The following is a 17,692-nucleotide window of genomic DNA, read 5'->3' as shown; positions in this document are numbered from 1 at the left end:
AGGCTTAGCTGGCCACGGTTAGAAGATAGGATAGACTTGATGATCTTGAAACGATATTCAATATAGATAAGAGAAATCCGTGAAGTACAATCCGAAGTTCTTCATGCAGCCTTGTATCTTAAGCAAAACTATTTGATATGATTGGCAACTGTACAAGTGTGGAATTGTGGTGGGAGATAAGTTGACATCCAATTCCCGAAAAAACGATTCTTTGAAGAAGAGACAACAGCATTCTGACTACCGCTCAACAGATGTAATAGTCCATCTCTGAGTGAGTTTCGGTCGGAAACATCATGGTGTAAGCAAATATCTATCAAGAACCACGCATTTAGTTAGGTTTACGATTTTGTGTTTACAATTGTTGCCAAAAGTTGAAATTGCAACACGGTTCCATACTTCAGCAACTTATATTCGAGGCGAAAACCCTCATATCTATACACGTCGCTTAAAAGACCAGGTGAGGGATATGCATGAATTCCGCGTCTTTTAAATCACCGCAGTTAGTGACATCAGAGAAGACATACTTTCGCCATTCTTATGACCAGATAATTGTTGGTGATCGACCAAAAATGTCTTGAATACCTGTCGCCATTTAGGAGTGCTCGAGCAGAATAGCCATACATACATTTACAATCTTATCGGTCTACTTTCACTGCAAATTTACCTGAGTGAGAAGTAATCTTAGCTCTTTTTGAAATGGCAATGTTTATTATTTCATCAATAACTTTATTTTACACCAACGTATTGTTGTGAAAAAATGCTGACATTTTTTTGTGTCGATTTTTTTAATTTTGGCATGGAAAATCTCCGACGCAAACATAATATCTAATCCAAAATAACACTATTCAGTACCAGTTTGGCTTTATGCAAAATGATGATAATGCATTGCAAAAAAATCGCATCAATGGTATGGTATGGTGTATCACAACTGATCAAGATGCTATAATGTCACCATATATTTTGCCATCTTAAGTACGGGACTTTCTGTTAAACCTAAGATCTCAGTATGTTGTGATAGAATGTAATTTACGTTTCTCGTTCATGTGCCAAGTCGCTTCGTTTTAACGGTTAGCTTTTGCCAGATTATTTGGGAACACAGTGATCTGATAATTCTAAAGTAATCTCGGGACATCCAGCGTTTGGTTGCTTATCGAGTTCGTCATAGTCGTCGATAGAGTCATTGAAGGCCTTCCAAAGGTTAGGATTACTCATACACACGACGTTACCTCCTCGTTTCATCTGACTTTCCTGTTGAAATAAAAACAAATGAATTAACAGTTTCATTCATAACCGCAAATCCTGAAAGAAGTCATGATTGAATTAGCTTTTCAACTAGATTATGAGGTTTGTTTTTAATTGCAGTTTTGTGTGACTTTTCATTTCCCAGTTTCTATTATCAATTTACTAAACGTTGTAGTGAACTGTCTTAACGACCAGACTGAAGGGGACTTGCCTTCTTACATATCAAAGTAGCAAGGTTCTTGTCGATTGCGTGTCTTCAATCATTTTGTTCATCTTGCTTTTATATATGTGAATACTCTGTAATTACCGCAAATTAACTTAATTCAATGTTAATGTTCATTACCATCACGTACCATTCTATTGAGATCGCCGATGAAAATCCATTTTTTGTCCTTTGACACTGCCCATTTGGAATGATCTTTAGTTCTCTGGAAAGCGATGCCTTCATAGAGTTTTATGTTCTCTACATCTACAACGTGCTGTCTTGTGCCGTTCCCTTTTTCGTAAACGCACGATTCCATTTTCGTGCCGGCTCTATTTCTCCATGTCTGTACGTAGATACCATTGATTCGGCAAAATCGGGCAACCAGATACGTGTAGATGTCCGAATCAAAATCAAAGATGTCTGCATTGTAATAAGATAATGTTGTGCAAAACGTTTTAAGAAATTGAACATCAAAGTTCCATACTGATATTGTTCATGAACAGAATTTTGTATCAGTAGGAGGCATCGCGGGTTAGTGGTTAGGGTACCAGCTTTACTATCGGAGAATGGTGCGTTAGAGAGCCAGAAGGTCCAGATTAATGGACTCGCTGTGAAAGGATGGTGAGTTCGAGACTCAAACACGGTGTTGTGCCCCTGAGCAAGGCATTTTACTCCTCATTGTTCCGTTGGGTAGTGGGTTGTTGGTACCTCATCCTGTAATTTGGTCCACCTGTTGCATGAGTAACAAAATAAAATAAATAAAATGAATCCATTTACTTTACCTAGATGAGTGTAACTGTTCTTTGCTATGTTCAGGACAGTTTCCCCACCACTTGTTTTCATCATTTTAAACGCCGGTTCCTTAACTCTCGATAAGATTTTTCCAGCGGTGATATCACTTAGTCCCTCAAGCTCACTTGAAAAATCCTTTATGTTGAAGTCGTACACCAATGGCCGATAATGCTTTATCTGTTCGGCTTTAAGAGAAAAAAATGCGTGAAATGTTCAATTTTAACAAGCTCATTATTATCAACGACCTTTTGAGCTAATAAATGTCAAAAATAACCTATTTGATGTCAACATTTCTCTTACCATTGGGATACATCATATGCGTCTTTCGATCAAGACTCGATATACAGCCCTATCAGCCAGGCCGTATGTGATCAGTACTCGATATACAGCCCTGCAGTGTGTGATCAACACTCGATATCAAGCCCTGTCATTCAATACTCGATATACAGCACTGTCAGTTCGGCCAATATGTATTTAATACTCGATATAAAGCCCTGTCAGTCGGGCCTATATGTTGCCTCGTTTCTCTGCCAATCTTTGCAAGACTGAAGTGTACTACGGTTGTAGAGCAGTTACACCTGGACACAGCCCCATGGACACTTACCTTGAACCTATCCCTAACTGGAAGAGGGGATGTGTCTGAATTGTAAAGTCCAGAGGTAATTACTCGGAGCAAATTTCTAATACATCATTCTCTTTAGTTTTTGTCCCCAAAGAAACCCCTTGAGAGTCCACTAGTTTTTAAAATCATCTAGCTTAACTTCGTATCATGAAAGAAATGTTACTACAATACCTACTGGTATCATTGAATGCCGTATATGGATACGTCATACAAAGGAATACTTGTCCGTTAACTTTACCATTGTCCGGCCATTAATACCCATTATCAGTGTGATTGGGAAATTTCGGCAGAGAATGCACCACCCAAAATCCTCCTTGTCTATTGAACATCACAACTCCTGTGAAAATATTCAATTTAAACTGATTATTTGATATCGACGATCGAAAGTTTACCACTAACGACCTAAAGGGTGATCGAGCCACTAATTTTTTACAAACAATTTCGTATTTTTTCTCTAACAGTAAGACTTATATGTGAGGATGAGATTACGACAAAAAAATCAAAATGTCACCAGGTTAATTAGGCAGCTAGAAGGATTTGAAATACACCGACTTTATTCCATTCGAATGACAGAAATTATGAATCTCCCGTAGGCCTTGCCCAACCCGATATAATTACTTTCAGTTCCTTTCTTGAAATGCTGCACATTGCAAGTGACTCGATTACCCTTAAATAACAGTTTGTGACATGATGGCGCTGGTGAAATAAGCCATCCACAGTTTATGTACCTGTTCGTAATATCACGACATTTCAAGGAGATATTGGTGCTACATATTTTTTTTTCGAGTCGTGATTTCAGTTTGTAATGGTTTGCGTGAAAACATTTAGAGTGGTTGAATGTGATACAGGGGAGTTGTACTCGAAACGGCTGTGAATCCGGACTACGAGTGACGAGCTAGGTGGCGTTCAGTCATGTTTCGCAGATTCGCCCATTGCGTTCAGGAAACTCAAACAGTTTTGAATGAATGCCAACTGTACACTACAGGCTATTTTAGACGATCGAGATGTATTTTTCTTTACTAAAATAAGTCTAACGTTTATCCTTGTGGCAGAAGTAGTAAACCATGGTGTTGCAATAGACACAATACCTTTGACGTGACCCCGATTACTTCTCTTCTTACCGACAGGTGGTTGGTCGTTATACATTAAGTGAGCAACACCCTGTGAAGGCAATAACATTGTTACTTCATCGTAAATGATTGCACTTACTTGATTTCAAAAGTCGATTTCATAAAGACTTCATATTCAAGGGTTACAGTCAGCGGAACTGCGCTCAAAGGTCATATCGGACCCACACAACCACTGTAAACACTGTATCAAAGGTACGATGGTGATTGATGAAAGTTAAAACATGCCTGTCATAATCTACATCGTGTAATTTAAATGTTGCAGCTATGATGATGAGGTGCATCTAAATACCGTGCACGAAATACATTTTTTGTAAACAAGAAACTCGCACAGGCGCAGTTCCGACGACTGTTTGCCTTTCAGTGATTTTAAATTTTGCACTATTGGAATAAATCAAACTCTTACCATACGGGGACAGTCGGTCAAAGTTTTTACATTTCTTTGTGTCATAAACCTTTAGAGTAAGAACAGATCGATATTAAAATTCTTAAACTGTCAGTCCTGCTTGAAGAATGCACACTATGGTAACCATGTATATTGTTATCTGATTACACAAAGTTCTGGCCTTTCTCCAGACGTAACTGTCTCGGATTATAAACGCTCTTTACAGATCTAGAGAAACATGCCATCAAAAAAAAACAACCTTTCTTCCTTAAGCTTCAGTATCATCTTTGGATTGTTATATTTATAGTTAGTAACGTCTTTCAGAGTGAAGATGACGTAATGTTTAAACGTCCATCCATTGAAATATACTCGTATGGTAATGTAACTTGTACGCAGCATGCGCGGTTTGATATATACCTTTTTATTTTTGTTGGCATAAACTTGTAGGAGGGTATTAGCAATGGCATGACCCGATTTCTCACTGATTGGCACATCAGATAATTGGCAGGATGGGTTAGTGCTGTTTGCATCCATGTAGACAAAGGCTTTTCCATCACGAATATTGTTATTCTGGTGATCAGGTATTATTGGTGCTAAAATACCAACAAACGAAGAGATAAAAGAAGATCGAATAAACTTAAATGCGAATTTTTCAATTTTATGGCATTTATTCTAAAGCCGACCAAATTTTGTCTTCCCTTACCTTGAAACGTTTATTGGTCAAAGAACTTGGTTAATTATTACCTTGTTGCAATGACAGCGTTAGATTTCTGTCCACTTTTGCTTGTCCTGTTGGACTCAAAGTGACAAAATTATGACGTACAATTTCAACTTCGTAGATCAAAAGTATTAAAACAAAATATGGCAATTTGTACACGGCATGACCGCAACAGTATGCACCTTAGTCAAATAACGTGTTTTGTAATATCCTCTGTTCTTTTATTATTTTGGAAATACTGCCTTGACGGATAAAGCGCTCTTTACAGCTTTTCATTTTCATTTTCATTTATTTCACCAAGGGAAAGATTACAAAACAAAGTGAAGTAATAGAAATATACAGTGGAAGCAATGATACAGCAGTGCTAATGATTACACTGAATAAACGACCCTTGTGAGGACCGTGAAATAGTTCATTCAAACTAATCAAGTCCATGGCCCAAAACTAGTAAAGATCATGATTCAACATGACTATCAGGTGACAAAGCAGTGGAAATAAGGAGACAAATACATGGAATTGAAGTGAACATAAAACTTTGTATAGAATTTAAGTGCAATGATGGAAAATCAATGTCTGAAAATAAGCAATAAAGAAATAACTGAATAAATAAGTAATAATAAATAAATAAATAAATAAATAAATAACAAGTCAGAGATGCCAGCAAAGGGAGGACTGAGACATTGTCGATGTCAATTCATATCAAGTAAATATTTTTTTGCATACGTTCGAAACCTATTGGGGCCATCTGCTTCGACAACTTATGATATGATTGATTTCATGATGGAAACATATTGCCTTCAAAAATTACTGCAGACTTGAAATGTCCTTTAAGTGTGTGTGTGTGTGTGTGTGTATATGTATGTTTGCATATGCGTATTATGTATGCGATAAATCCTTGCAAGTATAGAAACGTAGGAAAGATACAGACCTACCGTGGCGCCATTGTTTTTCAATCACTTTGAATAAAAACTTACCAATCTACATTGTTATCGTTCTGGTCTTTACAAGAGAAGTCGTGTCCTTGTAAACTCAGCTCCGGTGACAAAAAGAAGAAATGACAGAAGGTGTACTGACGACAAACTTCTGCACGACAGCATTACTTTGTCCATGACGCAGTCAAAACATTAATTGAATGACGACGTACACCAGTTTGATTGTTCTGTTGTTTTCATGCTGATCTATTGCCCTGTTCGATCGATCAACTACTCGATATGTGTATGTACTTGCTGCGCGCGAACTTTCCAGCCAACGGAACTATTTGTATGCAAACTTTGTGATAATTTACCCATCAGTACAAATCCTGACATGACCAACACGCGCCCCAAGCAGAAGATAAATCGTACTATGTTACTATGATATTTAATTGATGGACCGTCAGAAAGATTTTAAACATCAGCTTACTGAAAAAAGCAAAATTTTAGAAAGTTGGCGAACATTTGACGATTCTACAAACGATGGCGCTGTTGAACACGGTGAGGATATACTAAGCGAAGCTCTCCTATAAATACAATGATGTTGACACTGAAGCTTTCAAATTCTATGAACTCGATGAAATTGTCTCAATCGAAAATAATACATCGAAGAATTTCTAAAGTTATTTCAAAAATATCTGAAATAATGTCGTTTTCCGAACACCGTAAATCCTCATACCATTTTCAAATAAATCAAAGAGCTTGAGGGATACAGGTTGTTGGGCCAATACGCATGCGTAAGTGAGCGTCGGGAAAGTCCCGACGCGTTATTTTCACGGAAGTGTTTGTATTAATCAGTATCGAAAGTGTATCACAGCGTGTGTTTTAACAGCCATTTTCATCGCAGGAATTAAGACAAAACGCATCCTTTTCGCAAGCTTTGACTGTGTACGGTACTCTGCTGTTATTTTTCCAACCTGTGGTTACACATGGCCGCTGACAGTAACGTGCAGAAGGTTGGCAGTACGCTGATGTCCATACAGGGCAAAGTTCAAGATAGACGTACAGCTTGGATTCAGTTGCTACAGACATTCAGAAGCGTTCAAGACACCATTAACGCGGTTAGTGGCGACGCCAGAAGTTACCGAGGTCAGGTGGCGGTCAGAAATGTCATATTTGAAGAGCGAAATAAGTTCATAGATGTAATGTCGGTTTGCATGAACTTAAGGTAAGTATCATATGGTGCACTCTGAATTGTGATTATAGTCTTTGCAGAGACATATTCCGGTACTAAATGATTGTACCATGTGACTGCACAGACCATGGCAACTTGCACTTAGCTCTGCTTGACTCACACAATAAACTAACAAGCCGTCGGCAGATTTTTCGAACTTTCAAACTGCAGTTATTGAATACTTTTACCTGTGTTACCTTTTCTATTGAAAATTATTGAAAACATTTACCGATACTTTGATGATAATGATGATATGGGTGCTGATATTTAGATGATAATAACGCTAATGATGATGATGCCGACGACGACGATGATGATGATTGTGGGGATATGATGACGGTAGTGATGATGATTGCTGTGGTTGTGATTTCGATCATAGATGATGTAAATGAAAAATCGTCTATAGTCTCAGCATAGATGGTAAAATAACACCAAACTTATTCATTTACCGATTTTCCATTGAAGGGAAATCAAAAGAAAATTTCAAGATGTTTTCAAGGCACTCAGAACCTTGCTAGAATTTGAAGGACAGACGATAGAAGACATAATCCAGGAACTGAAACTGTCTGAATATCGACAATTTTTTCAAACCAATGGACTAAACTATGCTATGGAACTTCTGGACATTGATCAGAGAGCTACCTTTGAACCATGCATGAAACCAGCACCATTTAGGAGACTTCAGAAAAAGATAGAAACAATAAGTAAGCAACCTTTGTGTTACATATAAAATAAAATAACACAATATAGTGTAACATAACATAACATAACATAACATAACATAACATAACATGACATAACATACATGATATAATATAATATAAATAATATAATATAATATAATATAATAATATAATATAATATTATATTATATTATATTATATTATATTATTATATAACATAACATTATAACATAACATTATATTTATTATATTATATCATGTTATGTTATATAATATAATATAATATAATAATAATATAATATAATATAATATAATATAATATAATATAATATAATATAATATTATAATATAATATAACATACCTGCAAACAGTTGCACTCTCTTACTGTATTAAATATCTTGCACACTTTTTACACAAATTGAACTTTTGAAAAAGATCATGAAGCATCCTCAAATGTAGTGCAATATTTTGTAGCGAAATCGATGTAAAAAGACAAAAACTCTAAAAACCCCAGGACGCCAGGAATTTGTTACTGTTATTCATGTACCTTTGTATTGTTAAATATTACAATACGCAGCATCTCTCTTTATTACATTATTGGTAAAAATTGCATTCGTTTGATGACGTTAAGTTGGTCTGAACTGAAGGAAAGTTATAATGACTGCCTTGGAATTAGAACGTTTACAAAATACTGTTTATCACGGCTATGGTATATTTTATCTATTTTTCCCTGTTATTATTTTACCCACTGTGACTGGCAGTTAACACACCATACTCTTGTAATTATAGATACCGTAAAGGGATACCTGGACACCAGTCTTGATACAGAACTATCGACGGCAGTTAATAACACACAGCAGTACCTGCGAAACATCGTACTCAGCTTGAAGTCCTCCTTTGCAAAAATTGATGCTCTACAAAGTCCAGCAGTCGCTGTCGGTGGTAACGGCGATAACAGCGGTGGTAACGTCCTTTCAGAAACAGATGTACTTGGTCTGACAGCCATCGGTGTATCCATTGGCGTGGCATATTACTATTATTCTAAACCTTTATCCCCATTGTTAATTATTTTGGTGGTTATCATCTTCAGAAACAGTGTGTTCAGCGCATTCCGCTGCATTGCCTCTCGCCAAGGAAAAGCCAACAATCAAAATCCTCGTGAGTTATCATCGTATCAGTTGTGGTCAACCATTCTCTCGGTGTTGACCAATTATAGTGATTATAAATCAGAAGAGTCTATAGATTCTGTAAACATTTGCCAAAATGGTGAAAAAACTCAATCTTGTGATTTTCATTTCTGCATATCTCGCCTGAAAAAACAAGAATACATGATTGGAATAAGCAAAACATTTAACAGTATAGTACAGCCGCCATTATGAATACCTACTCCAGAAATTTGTTGATAGCAGAATTACTTTTTTTCTGTCATATTGCATACTATTTACCTCTGCAAATGAAATATGCTCGTGTTTAACTCTTGCCGCCCAATATGTAAGTAGATCGGTAATAAAGCTAGGTCAGTAAATTTTAAAGGAATTTAATATTGTTTTCATCATTTTACTAATTATTTCTAATTATTTCTATTATTCTAAGCTGTTCTCCACAGCTTAGAAAACAGAGGGGCGGCCAATTTACATAACAATGCATAATTTGCATATTCTTTTGTTGTGAAAATGTATTCTTTTGTGCAGTAATTAACATATGAATAGATTGCTCCAAAAACAGAGGGATGGCCCACCCCTAAAATTCTTCTTGTGGAGAACTCTGTAATATATTGTACAAAGTATTCTCAATCTATGCTCAGAGTGACTGTATAGCTCATCAGGCATAATGACATTTTTGAGTTCGACGACTTAATGGCCTGAGTCCACCACAACGACATAGCTTCTATAATGTAAACACACTCTCTTAATTCTCTTCTCTCTCTCTCTCCTCCTCTCTCTCTCTCCTCCCTCCCTCCCTCCCTCCCCTCCTCCCTCCTCTCTCTCTCTCTCTCTCTCTCTCTCTCTCTCTCTCTCTCTCTCTCTCTCTCTCTCTCTCTCTCTCTCTCTCTCTCTAGATGCTGGTCAGCGCGAAGGTTTGCAAACAAAGCTAAGCGATGAATGGTCGATCAGAGGCAGGCAGTGGGCCAACGCAATGAATGCAGAACTCGATGAATGGGCTCAATTGATGAAGCAGTTTCATGGATATCAATCAAACGTGTATGGCAACAAGCATCAGATTTCTGGTCAGATAACAGCCGCACAGGATCAGTTAAAGAATTTCCTCGAAGATGCTGACGCCCTGGAGACAGAATTAAAAAGACTTAGTTCATCGCAGTAGTGTAAGACTCAGCAGTTCATCGCAGTAGTGTAAGACTCGGCATAGGCAGATAATAAAAACGGACAGGGTTTGTCTCCCTTTAATCGCTATTACTGATGTATTATAGAAATGTGGATTATGGCATGAGATTTTAGTATGTACAATAGGACATGTTTGACATTCTTAATAGTAATACAGTTGACTCAAGTCAACCAACACTCATGTTGAGAAGTTCATTTTTAATAAGTGTTGTTTAAATTGTTTCATAATACATACACTCAAATGCTTAATGATATAGGAGTGCTTGCACTTTTTTCAGATATTGTGAAGAATTCTGTTGTATTTTGGGCCGAAGTCTAGAATAGTTTTCAGAATAACTGCTGACTGATAGCTGCATTTCTTAAACACCGTTTACAGTGTGGTTGGCTATGAGAATCAGTACAGTATTGCAGCAATATATACATACTTTATGCTCAAGGCTAGCAAAGGATTTCATTTCTTGGTTGTGAATGGTTTCATTGACAGTTTCAATTTTTCATATAATAAACGTCATTGAAGTATCCAGAGAGTTACTTTGCCAAGTAGAGTCTCACAATGTGAAGTTTCGCTCTTGCTTTGTTTTTTCAAATAAATGATTGTAAAAATGAAAAGATTTGTGTTCTTGTTTTCAGTGTGATTGAATCTCGATACAGAAGTGATTTGTTGTCAACCCGGGCAGAGATAGACGCCTATGATAAAGTTAGGACAAGTCTGTAAACCTTTACTTAGGCTTTGTAGGAATTGATCAATTTGATTAAATAAAGCTGTACAGATACATTTTTGACATTTTGCCTCTTGTCGTGTGGGTTGTATGTTTGCTTCTTGCTGTGTGGGATGTATGTCAGTTGATGCATTTATTGGTACTGTCCTTACTGAACACGTACAATGGTATACAACAAATAGCATGCAACGAAGTTATAGATGGCTTCTATGTGATTTCATCAAACTCTGTTGTTACGGCACCTGATTTACCCAAAACACAAGTACCAAGAACACGATTGCATCTGGTTTTGCATAATTGTAAAAGGTTAAGCAGTTTTGGCCAGAGCACTTACTGTGCAAGGGAGAAAGAAAATACCGTTGGCTCAGCTGAAATACCATTTTCCATCGCAATGTTTGCCATTGAACTTTTGCCTAACCCCTTCAACTTGGAAACGGCAAGGCTGGATTGCATGCTTTTACCCTTCGCAGCTACTTTATTATTCATAGACAGCTTAAACAATCTTCAGGGTTAATCTGTGAGATATAAGTAGCCTACAAGGAAGACGATTTGAAGATTGTCAACACCCTCTTGTACAAAGCAATTCTACGATTAGGAAAAGAACTAAAAGTGAAAGTAACAGACGTATTTTAAATGCGCCATTTGGTTTCGTTCGGTGTAAATGCTACACGCTGCCGACAGGTATTGTTGAACAACACTTCCCAAACCTTTGCTCTTTACTCGTCAAATTACGTATCTATTGTCCAGATTTGAGAAGTTGATTTGTTTACAGCCAGTCTGCACTCCTACGCAAACGCAGTATTCACTTCATGGGCGTTAAACTTATGCATGATGCAAGGCTGGAAATTCCCTTAGTCACCAGGACTCAACGCAACCCTGGAAACTCATTATTTCATGTTGTGTTGCGCACTTGTAACTGATGTCTACCATGGATCCATTGAGGAATTGTCTCAGCGAAATTACGGCCATTTGCAAGAGTATAGACATTGAGTCGCAGTCGTCAATGTGGGAAGGTGTGAGAGAGTGCGCCGAGGAAATTAAAGCTGCCGTTACCTGTTTGAACCAAGTAAAGGTTCGAAAGGAAAACATTGCAAAGGACGTCAGCGGTGTCAAAGCGAAAGTAAAGTTGGTGTTTAAGGAGCAACTCAATGAATGTGGAAAACTCAGGTCAGTGTTGACTAATTTTAACCAATCTATGAAACAACGTACATTAAACTTAAAAACCTAAGTTTCATTGGTCCCCACGGACTTCGTCCGCGGGATGGGGGGGGGGGGGGGCTTATAGATGGTTTCCGTCCGTTCTTTCGCCTGTCTGTCGACGCTGATATCTCAGACATGCCCTTCCCAATTTCTTTCAAACTTTGCAAAAGGACTGTACATTGTGCCGTATACGTCGATTGTTTTTGTGATGCGATCGAGTCTGGCCCTCTGGCGGCCATTTTCTTGCGACATTTTTAATGTTAAGAGCCATTACTAAGACACGCCCTGACAAATTTATTTTAAACATGGCACAAAAACAACACACTATGACGTACATAAGCATGTCAAATGCCTTCATTATAGGATTTAATGTGACAGCCAGTCGGCCATTTCTTGCGATTATTCATGTCCAGAGCAATTACTAAGACATACCTCGACCAATTTCTTTTAAATTTGGCACAAGGTCAACACACTATGACTTACACGTGCACGTCAATTGTCTTCATGACACGATCCAAAAGGGCCGCCAGGCGGCCATTTTCTTGCGATTTTTTCATTGTCAATATGTGAATATCATGTGAATATGCCATTGAAACTTGTTCAATGCATGTTCAATCGCATCATTTTGGCTGTAAATATTAATAAGAAAATCAATTTTACTTTGCAGAAATTATGGCCAACAATGCACTTCAATATTCCAGAGTCTCAAAGACGAAATAAAATTTCGTCATATGGACTTGGAGGAATTTTTACAACTCTGCAATTTGGAGGAGGACTATATACTCCTGTTTGAGGATGATGAAATCGTCAAGGCGATGGAACTGTTCCAGGTTGATTTTACTTCCAATGCCATACGGACTCTGTTTAAGATTAACATGAAGGAAGGGGACTTCAAAACACTGATGAACAAGATCGACTCAGCTGGTGAGTATTGTATAGATCATTAAATGTAAGCGCAACAAAAACGAAATTAGTGTTTGCAAGTAATTAAATCTATTTTAATTAACTGTCAAGTGACAACCATGACATGTGAAACCTTATATGGGATAAAATGACTTATATATTCACTCTCGAGTTCTTCTCTAAATGTTGCCATTTTGTATAATGCGCTCTGAACCTTATTCGCCTCAAGCATGACTCCCTCCCTACTCATAAGAAAATACCAGCAAGTAGCTCTCACCACACACGCACACGGACACGTGTGTGTACCATATAATTATTTCACGCACGCATACACAACATGTATGGATGTATGAAAATCTATACACATCTGTGTTCGTGTCATGTAAATTTGTAAGTTTATATTCTGTGCGTTCATCTCTGAGTCAGTTTTCACATTGTCTTTCTTTTCAAAACAGAAGCTAATCACTTTTACATCACTGATGCTGACCGCATGGAGTCTGATTTGGGAAGGTTTGGACAAGAATCTGTGAAGGCATCAAAACTGGTGACGAAGACATTGTGTGATTCTCTTAATGAGACAAGGGCTACGCTTGGGAATGTTGTCAAGCATTTACAAAAAGAGAAGGAAGCTACTGCAGTGGCAGGTGCTCTACTGTCAGCGGTTGGGGCAGCGGGATTGGCTTTTCTCACTGGAGGACTAAGCTGGGTTGTTTATGGTGTTGGATTGGTCGGCGCTATTGGCGCAGCCTGTGGTGAGTGAAAAACAATTATATCGATTCTTATATAACGTTCTGGTCACTTAACCTCTAAACATGTATTTCCAATGAGAGTCAATTTATGTACAGTGTAGTTAGACAATTTACTATGTAAATTTAATATATAAACTTATCATTGGAGCACCAGCTTCAAACAGACTATAACAAAAGAAATCGAAAGCATGTAGGAAATTACATTTCTACGGCAACATTTCAGACTGGAACCTTAAAGAACCATTACAGTAGCTATAGTATAACTGTCGGTGATTTCTCAACTATCTTTGTTTTTAGAGTAAACGACGGTTTCTTGTTTCTACTGACATCAAGAACGGTGATATATATACACTGCATTCAGCTTAGCAACTCAGTGAAGACTGCATTAAATATTGTTATTGCTGACAAGTGAATTCTGGTTCAGAGTAGAATCCAAATATTAAATAGAATAGTAGTGCAATTTAGAGGTATAGATATTGTATTGACAAACTAAAAATGGGTGTTTCGACCTGCCTCAGGGAGTAGAACAAGAACTTGCAATTGCATACAAAACAAAAACAGACAAGATCATCAAAAGTTACAACTACTGGCCCATTTAGCTGTCCACCCCCGTTTGCTTGTAAAAGGGTCCACATTCACTATATCAGTAACAACGGATTTAGATGAAACCATGATGGCAAAAGGGTCAACACAGTAGAAATTGAGAGCACGAATTGCTTGTAATAATTCTTGTATTCTAATCATAGGAAGTGCATTGTTCAGTGTCTCACCTTAGCCTCTAAAGAGGGAAATAAATAAAAGACAGAATACTTGGCATGCAAAGATCTTGAATCAAATTCCTGCCAACCTGTTTTTTTAGTTCATTACATCTGTTGTACACGTTATATTTTCATTTGTAAAAACTGTCAAACAATATTTCTGGGTCTGTTGTATCTGCGTTGGCACTCCTTGTATTTTAGTTACGTGATAAATGAAAAGACGTTTTCTTTGTTGCAGATCTGAAAGAATTATCAGAAAGAATGGCAAAAACCAAATCTACATTATTCAAGTGGGAGGGCAGGCTGCAAGACAGCATTGTGCAATGGCAAAGCTTAATGATAGCATTCAAAGCATTGATCGCACTGTTACAGGAAAGTGGTTCCAAACTGAAAGATGAAGAACTCCATGACATGAAGTGTGCCCTCAGTGACACAGAGAAAGCATTAAAGCGCAGTGGTCGTCGCGCTGCGCATCCTCCTGAGGGGGTCCCCCTCTGTTGTAAACAAATCCAAGAACGCCGCACATGTTACGGGTTGATTGTAATGTTTGCGATATTGCCGCTTGTTAAAATGGCGGCTGATCTGTCACAAGCATACCAACTAACCAAATGTAACACGCAATAAAAGGTCAATTAATCTAAGTTAAATATCTGCTGAATATTGAACAATAATTGCACGCTGGATTGAGATCACATTTGCTCATGATTTTCTTGAATCAGTTGAATGGGGCTCGGCTACTGTTATCGCTCGAGCCATAGAGCTAGACGTACGCATGTACGCCTACGCATGTATACGCCAACAGACTATCAACGACCGGGCTCTAGTTTTCGACATCGCTAGCAAGGACGAGAGCTTTCATTTCAAGAGGCCCGACAGGTGTACAAAAGTTGTACAAAGACAACAACTCAAACTACAGAAATCTACAGCTCGCAGAGCAATGCCCGCTGCAGCAAGAAGCATCTCTGCATCTGTTCCGTTCCGTGGTCTGTATGAACGTCCGTGTCAAACCGGGTATATGGCGCGCTACACTCGGCTGTGGAGAATCCAACTCAACTACACAAAGTTTACCCCGTTTGGGGTGCAAACGAGAATTCTGAGTACAGGTATCAAGTCAAGCGAAGGACCTTTCATAGGTCTTCTTGTTATGTGGGGGTTATCTCACTTGAAAGAGGATTCAGACCTACCCGGCAATCAGGAGGTACAACAACGAAGTTTGCCCAGCACCGGTAGGCCTACACCAGCTAGCGGTTGGATCACTGCCATGACCGTGCACAGGCCCGGGGCACAGGATCTCTCGATACGTCTATGCACGGTGTAGCCGTGCAATTTCCTGCCAAATGCCGCGAAAACCCGCTCGTTTTGTCTATTGTTTCCTGACATTTACTATTTCTTACCACGTAATACTAGGAGAAGTAAGACATGGTGATCAACAGTTGGTTGTGGGCCAAGTCGTCGCGGGCCGGCCGGTACGTTGTGGGACCGGATTCTCTATATCCGTGTACGTCAACGCGGTGACCGTCTCAACATCTCCCGTGTCCTGCTCAGGCTAGCCGATCATGGTCTTGAGTGTAATTTTTGTGTTAGGCATTGTGCTTGTTGCTGGTCTACATATATAGGCAATGTTGATCATTTTAGTTATGTATTTTCACTGTACTGTACATAGCATTGTGTATAACCAGCGTGATCGCGCGCGATCAAAGCTTTTTGTTCACTGTGTCTGCGTACAGTGAACTCAGCGACATAATGTGCTGAGTGTAGTGTCCAAATGTTCGTAGCTCTACACGAGTTTATACCACTGAAGTTCGTTTCCGATCTTAATATTTTACTATTGCATGATGTTGAGTCTTACAAAGGCCTTAACAAAGTGGGGGACTGCTCCCATCTCACTCCTATTGAAGTTGAGAAGACTTATGTTTACAAAAATTTATGTTTATCAACAAAAAAACCACGCAAGCGCGGCGCGACGACCACTGCCACAGAGAAAGCATTAAACAACTTTGTTGAGGGAGTTGGAAAGTATGAAGACATAGTGCGAGAAATTATTCTGTTGTAGCCTGGATGTGAATCGTTAAGAGCAGTACTCACATGACCCTTGTATTCATGCTGACATGGAACAAGAATTTGTTAACTTGCTATATGCTCTTGTTTGTCACACCCATGTTTGTGTATGTAACGCCTTCCCCATCCTCTCCCCGCTAATATCGGATACTTGAAGTTGACCTAAGGTAATCAACTTGACCGACAGCAACGATTGCCAGCACACGTAGCCTCCAGTGATTTACACTCTAAGTCTTGAAGTATCCGATTGTCTTGCGTTGAGTGATTTATTCTTTATCAAGATGCTAAACTTATCAGAGAAATGACCGGAGGTTGACGTTGACTCAAACTTCAACTTGAAAGGTCATCTCATCATGTTTTGATATTCTTCGTCCTTTATTATTTAACGACGTATCTGTATAGACCTTTATGCTAAGTCATTCATTCATTCATTATAATATGTAGCTTTGGAGTAAAGCATAACAGATTTTCAGTCGTACCCGCTGCTGTTTAGTAATAGAGTAAGTGGTGCTTACAACGGACAACTTGGTGTTTCAGCTTCAGTTACTGTAATGAAAGCATTACAATTCCAGATCAGTACCTCAACTCACAGACAATAACTAACTTGTACACAGCGGTCGCGGCGTGCCCATCTTTCCGGCCTAAACTCACCAGAATGTTTATCTCTCATGACCCTTGAAATATTTTATATATATATATATATATATATATATATATATATATATATATATATATATATATATATATATAATATATATATATATATATATATATATATATATATATATATATATATATATATATGCACACGAGGTGAAACCGAGTACATTATGGAATAAAAGTTCGCTCTAGTCCATTATTGGTCGGCAGGAGGTACATTATTGCTATTATTTTAGGCTACAGTTTTGGCGATGCCAGTGGATTTGTAGATGTGGAAAACACTATGGATCCACAATGCTTGATAATCGGTTACATTATTAGTAACAATCTTAGGGTCTGACGTCATAAAATTCACTGGTATTGACAAAGCAATGACAGAATAA

The 17,692-nt window shown here is 38.2% G+C and overlaps 3 protein-coding genes across 3 annotated transcripts; 2 read left to right on the top strand and 1 right to left on the bottom strand.

Moving 5' to 3' along the window:
- Nucleotides 1–686: 686 nt before the first annotated feature.
- On the bottom strand, nt 687–1,841 carry LOC139114864 (plancitoxin-1-like). The gene is made up of 2 exons (XM_070676801.1): nt 1,596–1,841; nt 687–1,248 (listed from the first exon to the last, which is right to left on the bottom strand). Exons 1-2 carry the CDS (start codon nt 1,761–1,763, stop codon nt 1,084–1,086), a joined length of 333 nt encoding a protein of 110 aa, XP_070532902.1. The 5' UTR covers nt 1,764–1,841; the 3' UTR covers nt 687–1,083.
- Nucleotides 1,842–6,795: 4,954 nt separating this feature from the next.
- Nucleotides 6,796–10,781, top strand: LOC139152566 (uncharacterized). Its single transcript, XM_070725785.1, has 4 exons — nt 6,796–7,230; nt 7,702–7,940; nt 8,710–9,078; nt 9,980–10,781. Exons 1-4 carry the CDS (start codon nt 6,992–6,994, stop codon nt 10,240–10,242), a joined length of 1,110 nt encoding a protein of 369 aa, XP_070581886.1. The 5' UTR covers nt 6,796–6,991; the 3' UTR covers nt 10,243–10,781.
- A 993-nt stretch (nt 10,782–11,774) lies between these two features.
- On the top strand, nt 11,775–17,171 carry LOC139152565 (uncharacterized). The gene is made up of 4 exons (XM_070725784.1): nt 11,775–12,148; nt 12,849–13,105; nt 13,540–13,836; nt 14,830–17,171. Exons 1-4 carry the CDS (start codon nt 11,901–11,903, stop codon nt 15,213–15,215), a joined length of 1,188 nt encoding a protein of 395 aa, XP_070581885.1. The 5' UTR covers nt 11,775–11,900; the 3' UTR covers nt 15,216–17,171.
- Nucleotides 17,172–17,692: the final 521 nt, after the last annotated feature.

Source organism: Ptychodera flava, chromosome 16 (assembly GCF_041260155.1).
Source record: "Ptychodera flava strain L36383 chromosome 16, AS_Pfla_20210202, whole genome shotgun sequence".
NCBI classification, from domain to species: domain Eukaryota; kingdom Metazoa; phylum Hemichordata; class Enteropneusta; family Ptychoderidae; genus Ptychodera; species Ptychodera flava.
Note: the sequence above shows the minus strand (reverse complement) of the source record. Positions and strands in the feature narration are given on the sequence as shown.

Coding starts and splice junctions, on each gene's coding strand:
- LOC139114864 (XM_070676801.1), bottom strand. CDS start 1,763: ATGGAATCGTGCGTTTACGAAAAAGGGAACGGCACAAGACAGCACGTT. Junction 1,249..1,595: donor TCGGCGATCTCAATAGAATG/GTACGTGATGGT, acceptor TTATTTCAACAG/GAAAGTCAGATGAAACGAGG.
- LOC139152566 (XM_070725785.1), top strand. CDS start 6,992: ATGGCCGCTGACAGTAACGTGCAGAAGGTTGGCAGTACGCTGATGTCC. Junction 7,231..7,701: donor TCGGTTTGCATGAACTTAAG/GTAAGTATCATA, acceptor TTTCCATTGAAG/GGAAATCAAAAGAAAATTTC. Junction 7,941..8,709: donor GAAAAAGATAGAAACAATAA/GTAAGCAACCTT, acceptor TTGTAATTATAG/ATACCGTAAAGGGATACCTG.
- LOC139152565 (XM_070725784.1), top strand. CDS start 11,901: ATGTCTACCATGGATCCATTGAGGAATTGTCTCAGCGAAATTACGGCC. Junction 12,149..12,848: donor AATGAATGTGGAAAACTCAG/GTCAGTGTTGAC, acceptor TTTACTTTGCAG/AAATTATGGCCAACAATGCA. Junction 13,106..13,539: donor GAACAAGATCGACTCAGCTG/GTGAGTATTGTA, acceptor TTTTCAAAACAG/AAGCTAATCACTTTTACATC.